Genomic DNA, 23,411 nt, shown 5'->3' on the forward strand with positions numbered 1-23,411 from the left:
AGACAAATGAAGACAGAAATCAAACACTCCAGAGGTGCTCTGTGTGTGTGTGTGTGTGTGTGTGTGTGTGTAGGCGCCCATGTGTGTGTGTCCATCACCCTGCCACGCCGGCCCTGCACCCGCCAAGAATCCCAGGAAATGATCCGCTGCTGCAATCTCTTATTATAGCAGCGGGTTTTGGGGAGGGGGGCGGGGCCCTTGGGGGTGAAAGTGGGCGGCACAGACCCGCCCCTTCCTCTGCCGTATGGCCTTCTCAGCTTGAGAGAAGCTGTAGCCGGGTAGATTATTAGACTGCAATGAAGTGATACAAGCGTAGGTAAACGATAGAGAACATGGAACCTTCATTGAGAGCAAGTGGGTGGAGACTTGCTGACCCTCCATGTAGCGTGAAGATGTGGTATTTACGTCTCCACCCAAAACGGACCCCCAACTAACATCCACTAAAGTGACAGAATGTACAGACATTAATGTGTATTAACGTCTCCACAGCAAATATTTGCCCAGTTTGCCAGAAGCTCATTCCTGAGAGATGGCCGTCCTCATTTATAAATAGTTGCCAGGCTGTTTGTTTCATCCACCTGATACTCGACACCACAGGATCTCACAGACCTACACGCCAGCTCCAAGCCCCCATTCTGCCCCCCCCATGATGGACACTCTCTCTGGGACAACTCCTCTATTTCTGTCTGATCTGCAGCCCGAGACCCGCTGCCTCACTTCGGTCAGATCCTCCAAGACCCCGCAGTGGACCTCATAGAGGGTTGGAGAAGAAGGCCGCCAAGGTGGTGATACCCGGACACCCCCCCATGAATGAGGCCTTCTGTTGGGGGGGAGGGATTTGAGTCCAAATGATGGATTAAGGACTTGGAAGGTAAGCTAAGACCTCACCTGGCATTTTTGTTCCAAGATAGAAAAAGACAAGAAGGAAAAGGAACCTAAAATCTGTCAATATGACCGTCTTAAAATCTAACTTTAGATAATGATTTCATTACATGTAAACCCTTAATCTGACTCGGATGACTGACTGCTTTTATTCATTTGAAGTATTTATTAAAAATACATATTTTGCTAGATTGCTTCTGTCTATGTTTGGACTTCTCAATGGAGGTCACCGTGGTGTCAGGTTTTAACGTTGGAAGCTGTCACTGGACAAAAATAAACCAGTCACATGCAAGAATAAACAAGAAATCAAACTGGCAACTCGCATTTTTTGCCTTAGAATAAGATCAGACACTTCATGTATGTAAACGCTAGTAGTACCATGCACATATTTGGACCACATATTAAGAGTTGTATGTCAACAATTTAAATGCAAGGTAATGTGGACGGTGCAATATGGCAGAGTAGCAGCAGGGCTTAGATGTTCTCTGAATACTTGTGGATGGCTTCCAGGCCAGAAGATACAGTATTAATGAACATTTGGATTCTCTCCTGTCTGGTAGCTAAATTAAACCTAAAGCATACGTCCGTGATGCTCATACTAATGCTTCTCCTACTAATGTTTTAATAATAATAATCATCATCATTATGGCAATTAAATCTTACATATTATGTTATTTTTGTGGCTTAACAATGTTGTTTGTGTGTTTACCGATGTGGCAAAAGGCTGTGTTCTGTTGGCTTTAGCCTTTGCTAAGTCCAATTTATTCTGTTAAAATTAAAATTATATGTTTTGAAATGAACAGCTAAGATTTTTGCTTGCTTGCTTTGCTTTTTTTTATCAACGTTTTTTTTTTTATCAATATAGGATTCTGTACATTCTGTACTTGAACTAAGTATGTGTTGTAATTTGACCTCTTAAAGATACACACTTCATTAGGAACCATGCACAAAAATATGTTGTCCATAGGTATGAATGTGAGTGTGAATGGTTGTTTGTCTATATGTGCCCTGTGATTGGCTGGCCACCAGTCCAGGGTGTACCCCACCTCTCACCCAAAGACAGCTGGGATAGGCTCCAGCATAGACATGAACCTAGTGAGGATAAGCAGTATCGAAAATGTATGGATGGATTCCATCTAATAAGATCCAATACAAGATCTACACTTCAAATAAGTTTAATGATCATTATTTATTGACAATATCAAAGAGCGATGTTTATTATTGTAGCTTGCAATGGTGTAGAACTGCAATGAATCATACTTAAAGTTGTTTCTACTATTCTGGCCCTTGTGCAGAAAAACTTGGACATCACAATTACTAGAAATGCAGCTGAGTAACATGTATGCAAAGTAGTATTATATTTGTAAAGAACATTATACTGATGTACAAGCAAAAAAAACTGGGCTCTGTGTTAGCATTAGCATGTGCTGATGAAGGTACTGCACACATCCTTGTAGGTCTAATAAATCACTAAATTGATGAATATAACTAATTATTGATAACAAAGGCTAATGACAACGGGTGAATGTGTTTTTATGTGGACATTTTTTTTAACTCCACTTAAATGGGGATTTTTTTCAACACTTAGCCTTAGTTACCATTGTGTTATCAGCTATTGTAGTACACTGGTAGGATATGTATTATGTGTATTATGTGTATTATGTGTATGCGTGGATGAGGTCATTTAAATTGATGCAAATAATTGATGTCCCAAAATAACGTCTTTTGTGCACATAGCAACAGCGCAGGTTGATGCAAACACGCCTGTGAAGGTCAGGCCGATTGAGTGCTGGGATTTACAGGACTGTTTTCGGAAACACATACTGTACAGGAGAGAATTTTCTAATGGCAGCAGGCTATGTATCACACAGCAACAAGACACACTTCAAGATTTTTGGACTTGGTGTTGGGTTGATAGTGTTTTTAGTTCTTGATTTATGGCCTTTGGACTGGGTTGTCTTGCATGTGTCTTGTCAGTTCAGCTCTGTTTGATGCATGTCCTTGTGTGTCTAAATAGTGTCTTGTTCTATAACCCAAGTGTGTTAGTTAGCAGCTAGTTAGGCTCACATTTATTTATTGTATTCTAAACATAAAAAAGGATTTAAAACTCTGTGGGGAAGATGGACGAAATAGCCAAAAATGTACCACTTCCACACGGAATCATGTTAGACATGCCATGGCTGACTACGTGAAATGTGATTGTAGATTGAATACTACTTATACCATCGTCTTCAAATATTGTTTGACTAATAATACACCATAGTCAACCATGAAATCATCATGCAATCATTTATTAATGGATTATTTTTTGTTAAAGAACACGGTAATTGAACTGCAACATATCTCTGTGTAAAAGGGGCTACATATTCTTTTTATGAGTCAATTTCCTAATAAACTAATACTGTTGATATCTTAGTGTTGTTTATTTTGTTTAGGCTGATATATTTTAAAATAACTAAAAAAGTCACCCACCCAAATACAGCTTAATTTTTCAAACTTGAACTGGGATAAGAATAACCATGATAAAAATGGTAATTGCGTTTTTGTTTTGCCTTGTAGGACATTTAGAGGATATGTTTGGACAAAGGTCAAGTGAGATGCACAGCTCAGTAGCAGCTGGAACCCTAAACTCAGGGTTCTTGTACCCAATAGTTAAAAATTGTATGCTTGAATGAATAGCTGAGCCGCTGAGGACACAACCCAGCCTGCATCATGACTTCAGTGGAGAAACGTCGCTCGAGCCGCTCGAGTCGCTCGAGTCGCTCGAATCGCTCAAGGCGAAAAAGTGGCGGACATCGAAGGTACAGCGATGGATGCTTTAGCGACACCTCGAGTGGCGGATCCTTCCTGGACGAGACTGACCGTGAAGTCAGCAGTCTCACAGACAGAGCCTTCAGGAGTCTCTGCATTGGCGATGAAGCTGTTTATAATGACTCGGACCTGGGCGCTTCATCACCGTCTATCCAGAGGGACAGACAGCTGGCCTTTGGTCAGAGTGGACTCGAAAGAGAGGACGGAGACAGAGAGGACCTCAAAAGAGCTGCACATGACAGCTTCAGCATGATGGTGCAGCAGTACGGACAGGACTGGACCCATGAAGGAATGTATGGAGCAGAGATGAACAGAAATCCACAGTGGGATTTTTATGAAGACAGGACACAGGGGAGGCTTTCTGCCACATTCCAACACTCCTTTATGGAAATGTCTCAGCAAGAAAGATCTTTCAGAGGAGAGCACCCAGGCTGTTTCAGCAATGGAGTGTCAGATTTGAGTTTGCAGCATCGAAGGAGTCGTTCCAGAGTTTCTTCTCTTATCAGAGCATTTAACTCGGAGGATGGAACTGTTATGGATGGTCAACTCAGAGAGTGGAACGATGAGGCAAGCTGGACTAGACCAGCTCTGATAAACATGCCAACAACATATCAGCAAAACTTTACCAACGGCCACTTCCCCCTGACTGGCCAGTTCTCACCCCAGGATGGCAACCTTTACTCCTCCGAAGCAGCTGCAGTGTCTCACATGAACACTGCCTCCTCTTTCATGGCATCGTCCCACAGTCAACACAGCATGATGACACATATGGACTGCCACACTAACTTCTTCATACATAGTGAGTTCAGTCCCTTTAGAGTATGGAGAGATCGAAACAGGTTCCCTTTCCAACAAGGGGAAACCTCAGGGTTTATGCGTTGTTCAGAGTTCTCAAAATGGGGCCAAAAACCCATGCACAAGGAGCTATCCATGGATCCCCAAATGAATGGTTCATCTATGTTTCAAGAGAGGAATAGAAGGAACCACAGGACTATGATAACACCTGCAGTACCAAACAACCCGTCAACATCCACCAGGTTGCAGAAAGCTTCTGCCTTAGAAAAGCGATGTGAATCAGACCTGGCGGTGCATTATCCACATAGGATGAGGACACATAGCCTTGGAAACAACAGACCTCCACCTCAGCGGCCATCAACTGCATCACCCACCGCTGAGATGACCTGCCATGTTCAGGACACCATCAACTCTGTTAAAGCCCTCCAGCAACAGATCAAAATAATGACTGGAACTGAGACGGCAGCTAATAAACGAGGAGCACTTGGTCGTGACAACTCCACACCATTTGGTTACAATGCCATAACAGTGGAGCAAAATGTTCCAACCTCTAACACTCTGCTCTCACCGAAGATTTCTGTGTCCCAAACAGAGCCATCACAAACCAGTCAGTATGCAGGTTCCCCCCAACTGGTGGAACATGCCCCGGTACGTGCAGAGAGCAGGGGGGGCACTCCTGATATCAGAATGTCAAGCTACAAATCCAAAGCCACCAGCCTCCTCTTCAATCTCAAAGACAACAGGAAAAGAGTGAAAAGTACGTACAGTCCGAGCAAATTCAAAAGCTTTGAGACTGTAGAAAAAAGCAAAGACTCGGCTCTCCAGCAATCCAAGGACATTGTGATCGATATACCTGAGGATCGACAACCAAATGGTCATGAATCCAGCTGCACGGATGCGACTTCACATCAGTATGTTAAACCGCATCACAGCCCTAGACTCTTATCTGGAGGAACAAACTCTCAGAACACTGCAGGCCAGATTTCAGACTATATGACTGCTCAAAAGCAAGATGAGAAGGTTGAAAATTACACCAGTGCTCAAATAACAAATGGGCAGAACCTCACTGAAGTCCAGCCATCATTTACTTCCTGTAGGAAAGATGCAGACGTGCTGAAGCAACGTGGTGAAGACTATTCAACAAGCAAGGATTTGAATGAAGCACATGTGAGGCAATCTGCAGAGGCAGCTGGCTGTCAACCGATGGAACGCAAAGAGGATCATAATCTTTCAAAGGAAAGATGGAGAAGTTCAAACACAGATCAGTGTACTTTGAAAACAGCTGTAGCGCCTTGGAAACAAGACCAACCTGCTCATGTTAACATCCTAGCAAACGCCGTAAAAGAGGAGATCTGTTCACCAAAATACAAAAATGAAAGTCAACAGAACGTGAATAAAGACATAAAAAGGCAACAGCTACACACTCCACAAGTAAATACAGATAATCTATCTGCCGCAGTGTTAAAGGACAACCAGGAGCCAATCAAATCTAATACGCAAAACAGTTCATCTTCAGTCCATGAGGTGGCTTCTTCTCACCCAAAAGTCAACCAAATGAAAGATGGACCAGTTACTGAGATCAAGGCTGAGCAAAAGCCTACACTGATGAGGCAGTCAGAGCAGTCGCCAGTAACGCTGCCTAAAGTAGAGTGCGGGACGCATATGGAGACTCTCAAAGATAAGTCTGCAGAACCGGTTTGCTCAGCAACGTCCAATGTGGCGGTGAAGGTGAAATCAGAACACCATGAAGAAAAGGAGGAGAAAGAGGAGCAGACACGAGGGAACGAAACAGATGACTCAATTGAGGAAAACACAAAAGCTGAAACAATCCAATTAAAAAATGAAACACATGACGTTAAAGAACAAGAGAAGCTGGACGGCCCACAGGTAATAATGGAGACAACACAAAGCTCCCAAAAAGATGGCTTTAAACTAGCTCAAGATGATGTCAGAAGTGAGCAAGAAGGTGAAGAGAAAATGGAAGAGCAAGTGAGAGAGGAAAAGTTTAAAACAGAAGCGACTGCAGCAAAGCAAATAAACGCATACAAAGCAAAACAAAAGGCTAAACCTGAACAAGGCAGCACAAGGACAGATGAACAGAATGTTGAAGATGTAAAAGAAAAGAAAGCTAATTCAGTAAAAAATCATGAAGCTATCGAGGCTAATTCTGTGGCCAGGAAAGCAGAAGAGGTCAAACTGGAGCAAATCAACATGGACCTAGCTAAGGTAGCATCGCTAAAACAACAACACACAAAGGAAAGGTTAACAAAGCCGACAAATCCAGCAGCGCCACATTATGTCAAAAGTGAGCCTAACAAAGTCGAGCGTGTTAAGACGGAGTTAGCCAAAGCTAAAGCAGAGTTAGCAAAGATAAAGGAGAAAATGAAAGCAGAGCAAAAGGAAAAAGTCAGAAGTAAAACGAGCACAGTGGAGGAAAATGTCACAAAGGAAGAGGTGACCATCAAGCAAAGCAAAGAACAGCCTCAGCCAACACAAACACATCAACAAAAAGAGAGTCCTTCAAAAGCAGATCATTGGGATGATTACTATGAGCGTCTTAGAGAAAAATACGGCTTTACAAACGCAGTTTCGCTTGGCAGAAACAAAGTGGCATCAACCGATGCCAGTGTAACATCAGCCCTATCCCTTGATAATGTTACAAAAGTTGATAACAGTAAGTCAAAGAATGAATATCCCATAATAATGAATGAAACCAAAAAGCAAGTTAAAGAGGAAGTAAAGCCCAATGAAAGTCTTTATGTTTACAGTGAGACATCCAAAGAATTCAAATTATTACCGACCTGTGCTGAAAATACCGCAACTGATCATATTGCTTCAGAAAAAGGAATGGACGTCAAAGTTGAAAAGTTTGAAATATCTGATGTCGAGTCTCACGTACAGCAGAGACATTGTGAAAGAAAACGGAAAACGGAGTGTGGCGCTCTACCAAGTAAAGGCCTACATGGTACTGCTACCAAAGCATTGCCCCATAAAGAGAAAGCTCAGACAAAACAGGAAATCCTGACTTCCAAAATAAAAGCGCACGCTGAGAAAGAGATTTCAGCCATCATGGAAGTTTTCAAACAAATACCAGCTAGTCAGAATCTTCATGGAAAACAGAGGCCCCCACTGCATGAAGTGTCGAGAGGCAATGGAAGCGCAATGCCCGGCAATATTACTTCAAAACATCAGAAGGGAACATTAGGGGTCGAGCTTGTCAGAACGTGTTCCAGCTCTGAAGGAACAAGCGGTAAAACTCTCAATCACTTGCCAAAGGAAGCTCCTGTAGACCATATGAAAAGCAGTGACTCTGTACCTGAAGCACCTGCAGTGATGAATAAAGCTCCCAGTTTTGTGAGAACAGATGAAGGCTTAATCGAGGTTCAGCCACAAGCAGGTCAACCTGAAAAACAAAATATGCATCAAGAATCAAATAAAAGTAAAGTAAAATTGCAAGAAAAACTTGCAGAAAAGTCAGAAAAAGTGGAAGATGTCATATGCAAACCTGCATTAAACTCTGATGACCTGGAGGAGTCACCACATTGTACAAGCAAACAAAGAGTAGCCCACAAGGATTTAGTCTTAGATCCAAGTGAGGTCTGTGGGGCCAGGGACAGTCCGCAGATCATGGGAATAACTGTTGCCGAAAGAAAGCATGACAAACAAAGTAATACTGACCAATCGTGTGTAGAAATGAACATGAAGAATGAATTTCTGTTGGATATGTGTAGTGAAAATGCAAAGGAAACACATTCTGCAGACACTCAAATGAATATCAGTATGAATATGCATCATGAGAATGTCGCTGAGAAAATGGCCTCTCCCCTGCAGCAGCGGTCTAATATCAGTGCAGGATCCCAAAGCAAAATACAAGTAAATGAAGCGCTGACTGGAAAAGATGCGACCCCTGCACTCACTTTCAGTTCAATAAATAAAATGCCAACTGATACTCAACTCCACTATGAACAGGACCAGGACATAAAGGCTGCAGAAAGAGCAGACAACACACTTAAAACATCCAAAGAAGACTCGGTTAAGAACCACCTCACATATCAAGAGGAAATTCATACAGGAGTAATAAATGTACCGTTAAAGCAAACAGGAGCCAAAGTAATAAACTCAGGAATCAACTACATCAAGGATTCTGACCAGATTGTTGCAGAGACTCAATTCCTCAAGCCATCCCCGGAAGAGGATGTGGTACCTTTCATAAAGCCATCTAAATGTAGTGATGTTGGGGATAAGAGTGCACCCCTACTGACAGAAAAAAGCAATGACATGACCAACTCGTCAAATGAGACACACACTGGAGAAATGAATCAACAGGAAGATGTCCATATAGACAGCATTGCCATCAGAGTACTTCCAGGAGGATCAGAGATGGACAATGTGGGGGAAAATCCCAACACAACACACGCTAATGTGGCTAAAATTGATGAACATGACCAAGAAGCATTATCGAACCCAGATGAAAGCATGAGCACATCAATCAAAGATAAATATCCTTCTTCAAAAAGCTGTGACGAGCATATGAAAGATAAGTTGGAAGACAAACTAAGTGTACAAGATGTTTTATCCAGCGTGAGAAAATTGGCAGACTCACTGAAGAACATGGATCAATACCGCAGCATAGACAGAACAGCCCATAGTGGGGAGGCAGACAGAGCAGACATGAATGACACAACAGTAAACGTACCCCCCAATGAAGGAGACTACTTTCAAGTTCAAGGCACACCAGAAGTAAATACATCTTACGGAAGTAATGGAGATACGTTGTCGGTTTCAAAGGCAATGGAATGTCCTGACCAACAAACAAGTGAGAGTAACTCAGAATCTTCAACATTAAGTGTTGAGCCACGAGGAGTAGCGGGTAAGAACCCTTCAAAACAGAAGGATTTGCAAAACAGTGAAAAGATAAACAATGTGAATGAGAAAAAACAGCACTCAGAAGTTCGATCTAGTTTATCAGCAAAGGAAAGACTTAGCTCAAGAAACTCACAGCCAAAGAGGGAGGAACCCCAACTTCAATCAAAACCCAAAAACCGAGTGTCTACAATTCCTGAGATCTCAGCGCTGGCGGACTACGCCAGATTGAAAGTCATTGTTTCTGAAGATAGAGAAAACACAAATCAGGAATTGCCTCCACACAAAAAAGAAGGATTCTTTCCGCTAATACAGTCACGTCACAGCAGACGCCCGGTGTTCAATTCTGACCCCCAAGAGCACTTTGCCAAGGACAACATTTTCCCAAAAAAGACAGACGTTGGTGTGAAAGTCAACCAAGAGCCCAAACCTGTTGTCTTTCCCATCACTGAGAGAGAACACCAACGAACTGGGATGTTCAAACTGGGAGACAGAGTAAGACTGGGAAAAAATATTTTAGATATCCAAGATCACAAGGGAGTTTTGGAAAGACAGGCTCAAGAACTGAGGGAAATGAACCAACAAACTCAGGTTGAAAAGGAGGCAGATGGAAAAGAAGTGCCTAAGTCTGGGAGACAACGAGCTCCACCGTCATCCTCAGTCAGCAAACCAGGAGAACCCCCTGGGGCAATAAAACTACTGGATTCTGCAAAAAACACTCAGGAGACAGTTGACGTAGAAGATAGAAGATCAAATATAAGCCAATTAGAAAACGTCGTAGACAAACACACAGTCGACGGAACAAGATCAAAAAATTCTCAAAAACAAAGGCTGGAAGCTTATCACGAAGAAGCAGAACCCAAACTAGAAGAAGTATCAAGGAGAAGGGAAGATAAAACCGCAGGCACGAGAGTGATGAAAGAGGAGACGAGAGCTTTTATATCAGATGAGAGAAGATGTGCGCAAAGAGAAGCAGAAGGGTGGGAGAAACTAAAGGAAACTGCACAAAGAATGGAGGAAGAAAGAAAAGCTAAACAAAATGAAGGAAGGATAGCAAATCCAACGGATGATGAAGGAACTACTGGAGAGAAAAGGGAAAATAGAGCAGACAGTCAAGAGGATAAAGGGGGAAGCATCATGGTTGGGGAGGGAAACAGACTGATCCAAGAGGAAAGAACTGCTCAACAGGAAGAGCAGATAAGAGCTGTGCTCGAGGAGGAACAACGTCTAGCCAAGAGGATTCAGGAGAGAAGACATGCAGAGGAGAGGAGAATTCAACAGATTCAAGAGGAAGAGATGGAGCAGCAGCAGAGGGGAGAAGGGCAGGTAACAGCTGAACAGGTGAGATGTGAAGACAAACAGGAAGCGAGTGCACAACCAAGACAGAAGCAGTTACCCGGAGCCGAGAGTGCTCCCGAAGAGGAACTGAGCAGAGGTGATGGGACCAAATCTAAGAGGAAAGAAGAACAGTCAGCAGCAGCCATGGAGAAAATGTCAAAGCCTGAGGAGCAGAAACGAGCCGCCCTGATGATGGATGCTCTTCAGTACTACACCATCGCCTCCGTAGATAAGAAACTGAAAGAAAGACGAGCACGCTCCCCGGTACCTGTGGCAAGTGAAGACACTGGGTCCCATAGAGGATCACATAGGCCTCCAGCTGCTGCATCTCCTGCTCCATCACTCCCCCGCTCCAATACTTCCTCCCCTGCTCTGGGAGCCAAACCCTTAATGTTCAGAGTGAAGGATAACACTACAAAAGGTTCTTGTTTTACCAAATCAGTCAAACCACGCTTCCATAAGAACTTTGGAGAAGATTCCAGAGTGGGATCACCCATGGAATGGAGAACAGAGAGAAGGGAGGACGAGAAGGAGCTAATGAGACGTAACACAGGAACTCCCATCCATCTTGATTCAGCCACAGGATTAAACAGACTTGCTCCTATGAACAAATCCTCAATGGCTATGCCTGCATCTTCAAAGGAATGCTCAGCTCCTCTTCCACGTCACAAACCCTTCTCCAGGAGAAGCATTGCTCTGGATGAAGACGACTCTCGCTCGGTCATCAGCAACATGTCAGAGGATGTAGAGAGTTACGCCACAAGTGCAGCCGACCTGGCAGATTTACGAGGGTTGTATGATTGTGAGAGGCCAGTCTCAGCCTGCAGTTTCAGCAGTGATGTGTCTCGTTCGGGAAAACCTCCAACGGTTCCCCCCAAAAGTGACAAAGCCTTGCGCAGGGCTAAAAGGCTGACTACACGTAGAATACGGAAAGAGGTGACCCAAGATAGCCCTGCAATCCCTGAGGAGAAACCACAACAGAGAACCTCCAGTAGGCCTTCTTCTGCCTCCGCCGAGGTATGGTCCTCAAATCGCCATGCTGTGGCTTCTCCGCATTTTTCCCCTCCTGTCTCCCTCACTTATGCACCAACTATTGGGTCGAGCTCTAAGCACACAGAGAACCAGCACTCTCGCCTAATTTCTCATGCATCGCCTCACTCCACCGTCTCCATCTCCCTCCCCGTTACCACCCCTCGTGTCACTGCACCGGTATCGCTATCAGTTGCCCCCCACCATTCCACTGCGCCCATATCATATTCAGTAGCCACACTTTCTCCCCCTGCACCTGCATCACATCCAGTGGCATCGCCTAATTTGCCCGCCTCTCTCCCTGCTGCTTCCCCTCATCTCACTGCACCTGTAACACACCCCCTTGCATCTCTACCGCAACCAGTCGCCACGCCCCATTCCACCGCACCCATATTGCACCTAGTTGCCTACCCCCATTCCACTGCTCCTTCATACCACTGTGTTGCCCCTCCTCACATCCCGGCCCCTTTGTCCAAACCAGTGACCACCCCTAATGCCCCCGCGCCTGTACACCACACAACTGCCTCTCCCCACGTTTCTGTTTCCCATCGCTTCACTCATGCCCCCCATGTAGTTGCCACACCCCATGCCACTGCACCCATCTCCCTCCCAGTGTCCTCTCCTCATGCTTCTGCCCAAATTACCCACCCTATTGCTTCAAAGATGGTTCCTCATGTTCCTTCTTCTCCCACTCTCCATTATGCCACCAACCCAGCTGCAGTGACACAGTACCATGTACAATCAAGCTATCCCCACTCCTACCCACTGACACAACGCAAGGTGTTGCAAGACATTGGTTCTGGACAGTATTTTCTTGTGGATGCGCCTATTGAGGTGAAAATGAAGACTTTCTTTGATCCACAGACGGGAAATTATGTTCAGCTCAATGTTCGTGAGTCTGGACAGAGCATCTTCCAGCATCAGCCAAAGCCAGTTTTCCCCCAGCCGAATTTCCAACCACATTTGCAGCTCAAACAGCAACATGAGCTTCACTCTTACGGTTCGCCAGCTGATAAACCTTTTGTGCATTACAAAGGCTACCAAGCTTATCCACAAGTATTTAAACCTGCTGGTATCTCTTCTTCATCTTCCCAAAGATCCTCCTCAGGAGCCCAGGAGGAAGCGTATTATCGAAATAGCTGCAACACAAATCAAAGCAGTGAAAACGGACAGAAATCTGAGGGTCAGTGCTACAGCCCGGAGCAAACGCCATATATGGATACAGTTAATGATATAAACAAAACACAAAACACTGTTTACAACACACAAGAGCCGTTCCCAGAGTGCGACACAAACAAACAGCTTGCAGAACGCACAATTTGCGAAAATGATAACTCAGCCCACTCAATGTTTCAACCCTGCGATATTATAACCATGAGTGAACTGGACGACTTTATGGAGATAACTGACTGGTGAGGAAAAATGATGACTAGCTTTGGGGTTGTGGTGAATGTCAGTAGAAACAATGCATTACACAATACGTTTTGTTACTGTTTTTTATATGGAAAAAGTACCAGAATATTTTAGTTTGACCGTGTGCCATGCTATTATATTGCTGAAAATGTATATTTATAAAGCAAACATTTGTGCTACAGAGTTCACCATTCCATTTCCATTTATGAATGGAGATAGTAAGATATCTCTTTTGTGTAAACACAGTGATAGCACAACCCTTGGCTTGGTGATGCATGTGTGTAAATGGTCAACGTTCTGCTGATGGTGTAAATTGCTGCTCAATGAAGCTCGATGTTATAAAAGTTTTGATCTGAAAAGTGAGTATTTAATGTTGGAAGTTGTGTTTTGCTGTGAATCAAAGCAGTGTGGCTCAAAATACACACAGACACAAAATAACTGCTCATTGGATGACTACCTTTTAGAAATCACCTGACTGCTGAAGACTTCATTTTGTGACTTGAAAACACAATAAAAACAATAACAAAATGATATTACTGTCAGCATCCTGTTTTGACTTTTACAATATTCCCTGGGCCTATGACTAAAATTAAACATCTTTTTTACTGATTACGCACAACAATTATGAAGGGCTGTTTAGGGAGCGCACTGGAGGGGAAAATGATCCTGGGAGAGTTAATAAACAAAGACAAGAGCTAAAACATGTGTATGTGTGGTATTTTTTTCCTGTATGGAACAAATCCTTGCCCACTGTACCGATGGGATGTAATGATATGAATGACGGAATGAAAATGTCATTTCTTTGATTTCCCTTGGCTGACACAAAAGAGCACTGATGTGGTGGTGCAGGCTCCCCATAGTCACCACAAGTGGGCTCTACCTACCCCGAGAAGCTCATCATCATATTGACCATTGTAGGGCATACAGGTAGGAACTTCTATACGTGGAACTTGGTAGGAAAATAACTCCTAATCAGATTTAGTGGTAGAAATTGTACAGAAATGTATAGTCAAACTTGAAGTAACATTAAAAGTTAATGACAGCTAATCGTAAATAAAACAATACACCCAGTATTTAGGTTAATGATGAAAAGCAAATTTGAGCTTGGTCGCAGATGTGCCACTTGCTGAGTCATTCTGAGTCATCATCCAAGTGTAAAAAGAAGTAAACTACTGACTTATTAGCATATTTTCCCACCAAAATATAATTAAATTACAAACAGTACCTTGAGCAGTTCTAAGTTTAAATTTGACATTCATTACTGTCGTACAAGTGTAAAAAGAAATTAACCATGAATAAAAGTATTAATAATAGGAGTTTTGAGGTACATACTGTACAACTTATGGAGTGTACAAGTTTAATGTTCCACAGTAAAATACAAACATGGCCTGTGGATGCCAGCAGCCTCCCATCAGTACAACTGACTGGACTAAAAAACACAAAACACTCTGACAAGGATGCAAAAGTCCACTTGCGTGACCCCCCTCCCGTCCAACATAAGCCAACTCACAGCGAGAAGGGTTCATTTTGTTGTGATTCCGTTTGGCTTTGGCGGCCTTCACGCCGCTACAGCAGAAGCCCTGCCTCAGCAATTTGGGCTTCCCAATAAAGCAGCAGGCCTCATTCCGCTGGGACAGTCTGTCAACCACAGCCAAAAGACAAGCCCATGCCACTCCATGCAGCAGCCAGACGGGGGAGAAGTCCCACCACACACACACACACACACACACACACATCCACAGAAATGCATCATTACCACATGCAGAAACAAAAAGACAAGAGTGAACATATTTGACTGGCAGCGTTTGCACCACTGAGAGACAAGCGTAAGTAGACAAGTAATTGTGGATGACGGAAATGCACGTTCAGCACTGCCGTGTACCCTTCTAAAAATGACACACAATGTGATGGACACAAACTAAACCACAAGACCGGACCAAAACACTGGGCACTGGGTTTAAGGCCTTGGCCCAAGACTCCTCACAGGAACACAGGAAATGACATTTCCTTCGTTTAGCAGAACACACAGACAGCCGAGACAGGCCGGGGAGGGAATGTGAGAGAGAGACTACTGGGAGAATGAGTGGGAGTTCCTAAGTGGGAACAGAGCATGTACTGTTTCATATTACGGCGAAAAGAAGAGAAAGAGGGGAAGAGTTAATGTGGCCAAGGGCTCTGGTGGGTCGTGCAGTCGTGCTCCGCTTGTTTTAGCGCGCTGCAGTTTTCAGGGTTTATGGATTCACAGAGAGAGGACAATGAACATCTCTGTAGTGCTGCTGGTCCTGACTAAAGCTCTGCTCACAGGTATGCTCATCTTGTTTACAGCAATAAAAAAGGCAGGGAAGGAGCGGGCATGCATGCAATATGTAAAGAAAAGAACTTGTTGTGAACCATCAAATTAAAACTTTATTTAGAACTACAAGATAAAGGGGAATGAACTTGAACGCGCTTGTTCTCCTTGTAAGTAGTGTGTATTACCTTGTTACCATCGCAGAGATTCCCAGCGAACACAAAACCGAGCAATGCAACATACGATGGTATCTGCCGCTCCGTTATCTTGTTATCCCCTTGTCTCTTTAGGCCTAAATTGTTATTACAATACGATTTCCCCAGCGGTAGATTTATCTAGATCTGTTTGATCACACATCTTGTGTCCAGACTCTACGTCTCCACTAGGACTGAGCTGACCCAGCTGGCTGCAGAACAAAACATCACTACCTGCAGAGAAGAAAAAATAGCAGCATGCAGAGCAGAGAGTCTTGGTTAGGAAGGGAGGAATTTCCCGTCTAATGATAGAAAAACATTATTGAATGAGGTCAAGCAGTGTGAAACCATGCAGCAGTTGTGGGTGTGCATGTACACAAAATGCTGCAATTATGTTGAACTGGCAGGAAATCAAACATCTCTGCAGAAGTGAAGAGAGGAGACACCCATCATGTGACCTACCAAACGTAAACTGGAGTAGCACTTGGCATAGTGCAGAACTTAAGTAACCTAACATAGAGTTTCCATGGACAAGACTCAGAAAGACCCTCAGATTCAAAATTCGAATTTTAAAAAAATCAATAGATTGCTTGTCTGCACGTTGGGTAGTTTTTGTCTTTTAGCAGAGGTAACAACAAATATAAAAATACAACACATGTACTATATAACCAACCAACCAACCAACCACTTTATTGTACTCTTTGTATGTTGTACCAACAGGACTAGGCCATGCCTTGAATGTGACAGTGATTCCTGGACCCATTGTCATGGCAACCGAGCGGGACAACCTGACACTGTCCTGCCTGGTATCTCAGAGAAAGAGGAGCAGCAGTGTACTCATCCTCCGCTGGTTCTTCGCCCCTCTGACTCCTCCCACCCCCTCACCCTCTTTATCTCCTCCGTCTCCATCCCCTCCGGGCCCAGAACCCTCCCAGTTCCTCATCGTCAAGATGGGCATCAAGAAACTCAAGCTGTATGGAAACTACACCCGCCGCTTCCCCCAGCCCAAGTTTCGACTTTATGAGCAAATTGAGGGAGAGGTGTACCGCTTAAGGATTCTCAATGTGAGCGGGACGGACCAGGGCTTCTATACGTGTAGAGTGCACGAGATAAGGAAGTACAGGAACGTATGGAAGGCATCGTCTAATGGTTCGGGCACTACACAGCTAACAGGTAGCCAAAAGAGTGTGAGTGGGTCATGTGGTCTTCAAAAAAACTGAATAGCCATGAGAGGCAGAACTGAAGTGAGTCATCTTATACCACAGATGATGCCATTGTGGTCTGTCCCAAAAAAACAGCAAAAAAGAAAGGTCCAATCACAACATTGAGGCCACACCTAGTAAAAATGCAACAGCAAGCATCTAAACAGAAAAAGAAATACAGTATGTGGCCATTGCAGCATTTCTATCAGAACTGGACGTGCAATTTTGATTTAATGTGCACATAATCACAATTTCTGCTATCTCTCTTCCATATGTATTTATAAATCAAACCATCTGGCATGTCCGTTTAAATTAAAAGCACTGTCAGTTCTCAACATCACCATTCAATCATCAGTTGATTCTGGCAAGCAAAATGCACACTTTTTGGCAAGTCTAACTGGAGCAGCAAAGAAGGGGATTTCTAGTGTTGTTGCATGGAAAAGATATAGCCTGGAATACCGGGACATCCCTAATAACCACACGCATGCAAGCCATGTTATGGAAATAAGCAAACATTGGAAAAATGCTCTCAAGCTCTGAGTAGTGCCTTGGACGTGTTCTTGTATTTCTTTGTGTGGCACCACCCTTGTCTTCCCACCATTACCATGGGGATATTTTGGCAAGTGGAAAAGCTACGATGAGCTTCTTACACGCTATTAGACCTGTGCGCATGTGTGTGTGTGCATGTGTGTGTGTCACCTCATTTCCCTGGTATTTCCCTAAAAAAAACAATGAGCTCACGCTGCCAAACCACACTCAACAATATCACCCCGTGAATGAGTGTGAGGAGTACAAGCTTGTATGTTGCTGAGCGAGCTGTGTGCAGAAACTCTGAAATACACAGCATCAGCATTTAGGAGGGTACTTTTATGCAAGAATCAGGAGAACATTCAATCGCAGCAGAACTTGCTCACCCATTTTCACACCACATAACCGCAACAAAGCTGAATACAAAAGATGGTTTTACGTTACATTGTTGGGGTTTGAAAATGCAGCCGCAATGATGTATGCATGACGTGAACACTTTATGGTATAGTTTACCTCTCGTGGAGAAACTTCAACATGGTGGAGGCATCTGCCAACGCCCTGTCCTACATTCAGGCCAGTGCCCCGCTGATGGAGCCACATAGCCGCAGGCATCTCTGACATGCAAACCACAGCAGAAAAAAAAGCAAAAAAACAAGAGCTGACGATGAGCTGATTATATGGGGCAAACAAAATCTAAATTCTAAATGTGAGCTTAAATGAAAGAGAAATAATCAAATTGCTGTATTCTATAGGATGCTGGACATCATTCCTTTAGGTACACCTGCATCCAATAGACGTGTATCATCATTTCTGCAAATGTGCAAATATAATAAGACTTTTCTCATACTAGTCTTGCACAGGATCTCATTGGATAATGCAGGTGTAAACCCTTTGGAGTCACTAAATATACGTTTTTCCATTTATTGTGGCCATATTCATACATGACAAGTCAATCACAGCTGATATATATTGTGTGTTTATGCAGACCATGCATTTAAAAGACATATTAAAAAGTCATTAAGGGGTGCTTAGCGTGGAATCATTCTCCCTCCTCAACCCCTTTTGCTAAATACCCCCGACCCTGTTCACACCACATCATTCAGTGACATGTACAGATTGAATGTCCTCATTCATTTGTGTAGTGTGTGTGTGTGTGTGTGTCACTCACCAGCCGTGTCAGCTTGTGTGATATTTCTGGAAACCACTGAGACTGTTTGGTTTACAGTGGGTCAGTTCCTTCAGAAAACAGCAACACCACAAGATGCTTAGCCTGGACTGTTTTCTTCTTCTCAAAATTTCCCTTTTTTCCCCCTCTCCTTCTCTCCAGTGCATTTTACTCTGGAGGCTCATAGCAGTGAAGGAATTTGGCGTCTGTTATCAGGTATTCCCCTGGTCCTTAGTGCTAATGTTGTTTCCCAACATTAATGGATGTTTTTTTAATGTTGTTTTGTCTCGCGTAGATGTCAATGTGTGCGCTGTGATGATCTGCTCGCTGGGATTGCTCTCCATCTTCCTCTTCACACTCACTCTCACCGTCCAGTACTTCTACAGGAGACACAGGCTAAAAGGTCACTTGTTTTAGCATCACAATTTCACATTAATGGATTATACAGTGGAACCTCAGAGGTCAAACACAATTGTGGATGCTCATCTATGATTTGTTGGAATTTAGTTTTTAATTTTTTTTTATTTTTTTTATATAATCAACTACAACCTTCATCAACCTTCATCAATTGTACAGACTGTTAAAGTAACATTTTAACATGTGTTAATTGTAAGAAGCTAACCACTGAAACTAAGAAAAATGTAAAATATTCTTAATATTTTTAGGTCATACAAGTGTAAAAACAAGTTTACCACTTTATAATACATTTTAAAAACAATAGTCTACCCTCCCTGTCATGATGAAAGTGTATACGGAGGTGTATTACTAAAGACTCAGTATTGTACTGAGCAGCCAGGACTGAGATGTGTGTGTGTGTGTAACGCTTTTTCATGTTGCAATAAGTTGCATTCCAGGTTTTTTCACACTTTTTCGTACCCTTTTGTATTGGGATTATGTTCACAAAACAAAAAAAGCCATACACAAAAAAAGTGGGGTTCAACTTCAGAGGTTCCACTTTACATTGATGACGGCAATAAACATACATATATTTATGTTGCTCCACAGCAAGTTACCTACTGGTCAAGTGTCCAGAGAGCAGGTGAGTGCAATGTCGCTCTCTCGATATATATATATATATATATATATATATATATATGTATAGAGCAAATATTAATTTGACTTTAATCATCTCTGTTGCATGCAGTTCAGGGGAGACTGTAACCAGCTCTGGTAGTACTTCCAGTTCCTCCCCAAGAACAGAAAAGAAAGACACAGGGCAGAAAAGTGATGTAAAAGTGGCATTAAAACCTCCAAGAGTGCCTGAGGCGCCACCACCGTCACACACACCAACTAAAGGTAAGGATACTAGGGTCTCATAAAAAGGTTCACCTTATATTCAGGTTGTTACAATATATCAAAAACAGTGTATCAAACATGCACTCGTCAACTCACCAAGGACTGGTGTGTTTTAATATTTTCCAAATGTGCTTGAGGCAAGAGGCTCCAGCCCCCCATGATGCTAAGAAACTGAATTAGCGGGTTCAAATAACAGCACATGAAGGTACAGTATGCAGGATGAATTATAAAGGCAGTATATGCACATATTTGTAGCATGATGACAGCCAATTGGACACCACTGGAAGCAAAATGGACACTATTCAGGTCAGGTGCCCCAAGGGCTCTGAAGCTTAAGTCCATCGTCATACAAAAAAGGCTGAAATTGACTAAAGCTGTTAAAAAAGTTACCCTTCAATTCATCTGAAATGTCTGATATTCTGTACTTTGTTTCAGCACGTGTGGCTTCCAAAAGACCCCAAAAGCCCAAAAGGTCAAAAGCTCACATAAGGTCTACCACAGTAAGTCTTTGCATCATCACTTATTTCCTCTACTTATGTCAGCAATGCATGAAATTAATTTAATCATTTTTAAAATGCAGCTCAAATTGCTGCAACTGAAATACACGCAAGAGGAAAATTTGTCTCACGACTACGGGAGTTTATTGCCCTCTCTTCATTTGGTTATGAGCATGATAATTATATTTATCTCTACTGCTTCTCAAACACAATTATTTATTTAGGGTGCTTCACTGGTTTTATTTCTACAATTAAAATATAGACCGTATTTCTCCCATTCTTGTGCTTTATCTTTATGTGATGAAATACTCAGATGATTGTTCTGTTTTTGTTCTGGAAAAGCATAACAAGGAGATTAGAACTACTTGGAATATGTTGGCAAGGTTACTTTCTGAAGTACTTTTGTGACAGTACATCTACTCAAGGGACGATACCTGTAGAAACTTTAAAGTAGCAGGTTTACAGCTTGTATACGTATAGACTTCCAATCCACTAAAACGGAATCAATGGCCACAATGATCGAAATAGCTGGAAAAACAAGTGAGCAGCAAGATACTGTAATTATGTTTTGTCTACAGTCAAGTACAGTGTTTGTCTGGGGCTGCACGAGTGGTGTTGGCACGGTGGAGCTGCGGTTCACTGTGATATTGTGGGGCAGAGCACAGCATGAGTCCCTTCTTTGAGAAACTGGGCCGCATGGCAATTTTCCAACAGGATAAACAGGACAACACACCTCCAAAATGACAAGTGCCTTGCTGAGGGAGTGGCCAGGTATGTCTCCAGGCCCGAACCCAAGTACCTGTGGAGCATCTTCAAACGGAAAGTGCAAGTCCACCAGTGATGTCATCATGGAGCATTCCAGCAACAACCTGTGCAACTCTGAAAGGGGATTAAGGCAGTGCAGGATAATAATGGTCCTCACAATAAATATTGACACAATTTGGTGCATTGCAAGGTGTATTCACTTGTGTTGCCATCTATTTAGACCAATGGTCACCAAACTTTTTGAGTCCATGATCCGTGGTTTTGGCCATGAACACTTTGGGTGCCCATGCTTTTGGAGCTCTTCGTCGCGATCGACAGGTTGGGGATCCCTAATTTAGACAATAATGTGTCTTGACACATTATCAGAGAAGATGAAATATATATTGTTGTATAAGCTATACACCGAGTCCTCAAGTATACCCAGGCTTCACTTTGATAGGATAGAAGATCTCAATCACTGGTTGCTGAAATACAACTTGTGAGGTGAAACTCACTTTTGTGAGACACTCTTCTTTCACAGCTAAATTCCTCCCTTCTCAATTGTAGGCTCGAGTACCCCATGACGACAGTCTAACCTATGCAGAGCTGGAGCTGGTCCGACCCAGTCTCGAACCACCGGCCTCAGCCAGTCCTGACCCCACCCCCTCCAGCCCAGACACCGTGTACGCTCAGATCCTCTTCCAGGAGAAACAGCTGTAAACACAGAAGCCCTGCACACATGGATGTTCACAGTACCTCCCGGAGAGGAGTACAGAAGGAGGATGTATATTTATGAACACGCAATCTTGATAATTCAGCATTTGTTTTAGCCTTAATAAGGGTTTGCGTGTCTTTGACCTCCTGGTTCTAGTCCAGCTCCAGTCGTATGTTGTTTTGTTTGTCTGCATCCCTGGCCTGTGAGCCAGATGTTCTGAAGAATGTTCTGTTATGGTTCTGTGGATGCTCAGGAGGTTTTGTAGACAGTGCAGCTTTGTACATTCCTCTATAGCTACAGAGGGGAAATTAAGAATAAAATTATGCCCAGGTAAAGTGAAATCTTTTCACATTAAACAAGTTTATAAATGATTTTGATTATTGAGGCATTTTTTATTTCTTGTTTTAGATTCATGTAACATGGCAAACTCATATAGCATACAGGTGTAAATTAAGTCAGATTGTGTAACTATGAATAAACTCTAATAGGCAATGTGTTAAGATAGTTCAGTGATGCAGTCCGTTAGCTTAGCATAGCCTTTTTGGAAGTAACTCGTCTAAGCAACCAAAACTTCTTACATTTTAAAAGTATGTTAGACACATCCAGGAAGTTTTAAAGTTCTACTCCTGAAAAACAGTAGTTGCTTTAAATCAACCCAATCCTCTAGTTGGCATTATAATCAATTAATTTGCTGCTTGCTAGCTTGGTATATGCAATGGCTAAAGAAAAGTAACAACCAACATTTTTAAATGTACCATATTCCTTAAAGGACAAAGACATTATCTCATAAGAATATGAGCAGCTACGCTGCTTTAAAGGACAACTAACCAACTGGCTGACTATTTTTGGTAGTTTGATATTTGTAAAAACAGTATGCAGCCTGTTAGCTTAGCACAGCATAGAGCGATAAAAAATATTTTCATTTATTTTATGATTTTAATGTGGAAAAATAAATAATAGAGGAAAACTAAACTTTAAACCAAACAACTATCAATTTATCAATTTGTGGCTAAAGCAAAACAGCCGGGTAGCTTAGCATAGTTTAATGTAGCATCCAGGTTAAAGAATGATATATATATATATATATATATATATATATATATACGTATATATATATATATATATGAATATTAGTACTATCGTGTGATGAGGTTCATGGCTGGTGGCATTTTTATTTTACGTTAATATAGATTGCTCATTAAGAGGATGATTTTTTATTAACTGAAAAACTGTGTGCTTATATTTTACCTGTATATTCAGTACAGGAATCCCTCATTTATCACGGCTAATTGGTTCCCGACCCGACTGCGATAAGTGAATTTCCATCAAGCAGGATTATTTCTTTTTTAACTGAATATTCCATAGATATGCATAGAAAACCTGTTTACGATCTTCTAGGTTAAGTTTATAATATTATTACCGCCCTCTAGACATGAAACACCCGTATAGTCACCTTTACATTCGTATTACCCGATATAGTTAATATGCTCAATCAATATACTCCATGTGGAAGACAGGAAGTGACTTTGGGGGTTCAGAGTTTAGTTTCAGTGTTATTACTATGATGATGATTATGTTATTATCGTGCCTCTTTCAACCCGCAATAAAAGCCTGCTGTTTTGGCAATCAAGACTGATTACTGACACCTA

At 42.5% G+C, this 23,411-nt stretch overlaps 2 protein-coding genes across 5 annotated transcripts; both read left to right on the plus strand.

Annotated features, from left to right (window-relative positions):
* The first annotated feature begins 701 nt into the window (after positions 1-701).
* lg20h10orf71 (linkage group 20 C10orf71 homolog) lies at positions 702-13,820 on the plus strand. Of its 4 annotated transcripts, XR_009120425.2 has the most exons (4): positions 702-871; positions 3,442-11,706; positions 12,434-12,498; positions 12,583-12,660. XR_009120425.2 is itself a non-coding variant. In XM_078787225.1 (3 exons), exons 2-3 carry the CDS (start codon positions 3,595-3,597, stop codon positions 13,132-13,134), a joined length of 8,664 nt encoding a protein of 2,887 aa, XP_078643351.1. In that variant the 5' UTR covers positions 702-871; positions 3,442-3,594; the 3' UTR covers positions 13,135-13,820. The 4 variants fall into 4 exon arrangements, 3 of the variants coding, with proteins under 3 accessions (XP_078643351.1, XP_057915008.2, XP_057915007.2); XM_078787225.1 differs by lacking the exon at positions 12,434-12,498 and having other exon boundaries at positions 12,583-13,820; XM_058059025.2 differs by lacking the exon at positions 12,583-12,660 and having other exon boundaries at positions 12,434-12,581.
* Positions 13,821-15,188: 1,368 nt separating this feature from the next.
* On the plus strand, positions 15,189-22,741 carry vstm4a (V-set and transmembrane domain containing 4a). Its single transcript, XM_058058467.2, has 8 exons — positions 15,189-15,435; positions 16,336-16,788; positions 18,673-18,726; positions 18,806-18,913; positions 19,516-19,549; positions 19,655-19,806; positions 20,242-20,306; positions 21,615-22,741. The coding sequence occupies exons 1-8, from the start codon at positions 15,387-15,389 to the stop codon at positions 21,765-21,767; spliced, it is 1,068 nt and encodes a 355-aa protein (XP_057914450.2). The 5' UTR covers positions 15,189-15,386; the 3' UTR covers positions 21,768-22,741.
* The last annotated feature ends 670 nt before the right edge of the window (positions 22,742-23,411 follow it).

Source organism: Doryrhamphus excisus, linkage group LG20 (assembly GCF_037039965.1).
Source record: "Doryrhamphus excisus strain RoL-2023G ecotype Guam linkage group LG20, RoL_Dexc_Guam_v1.1, whole genome shotgun sequence".
Classification (NCBI taxonomy): Eukaryota; Metazoa; Chordata; class Actinopteri; order Syngnathiformes; family Syngnathidae; genus Doryrhamphus; species Doryrhamphus excisus.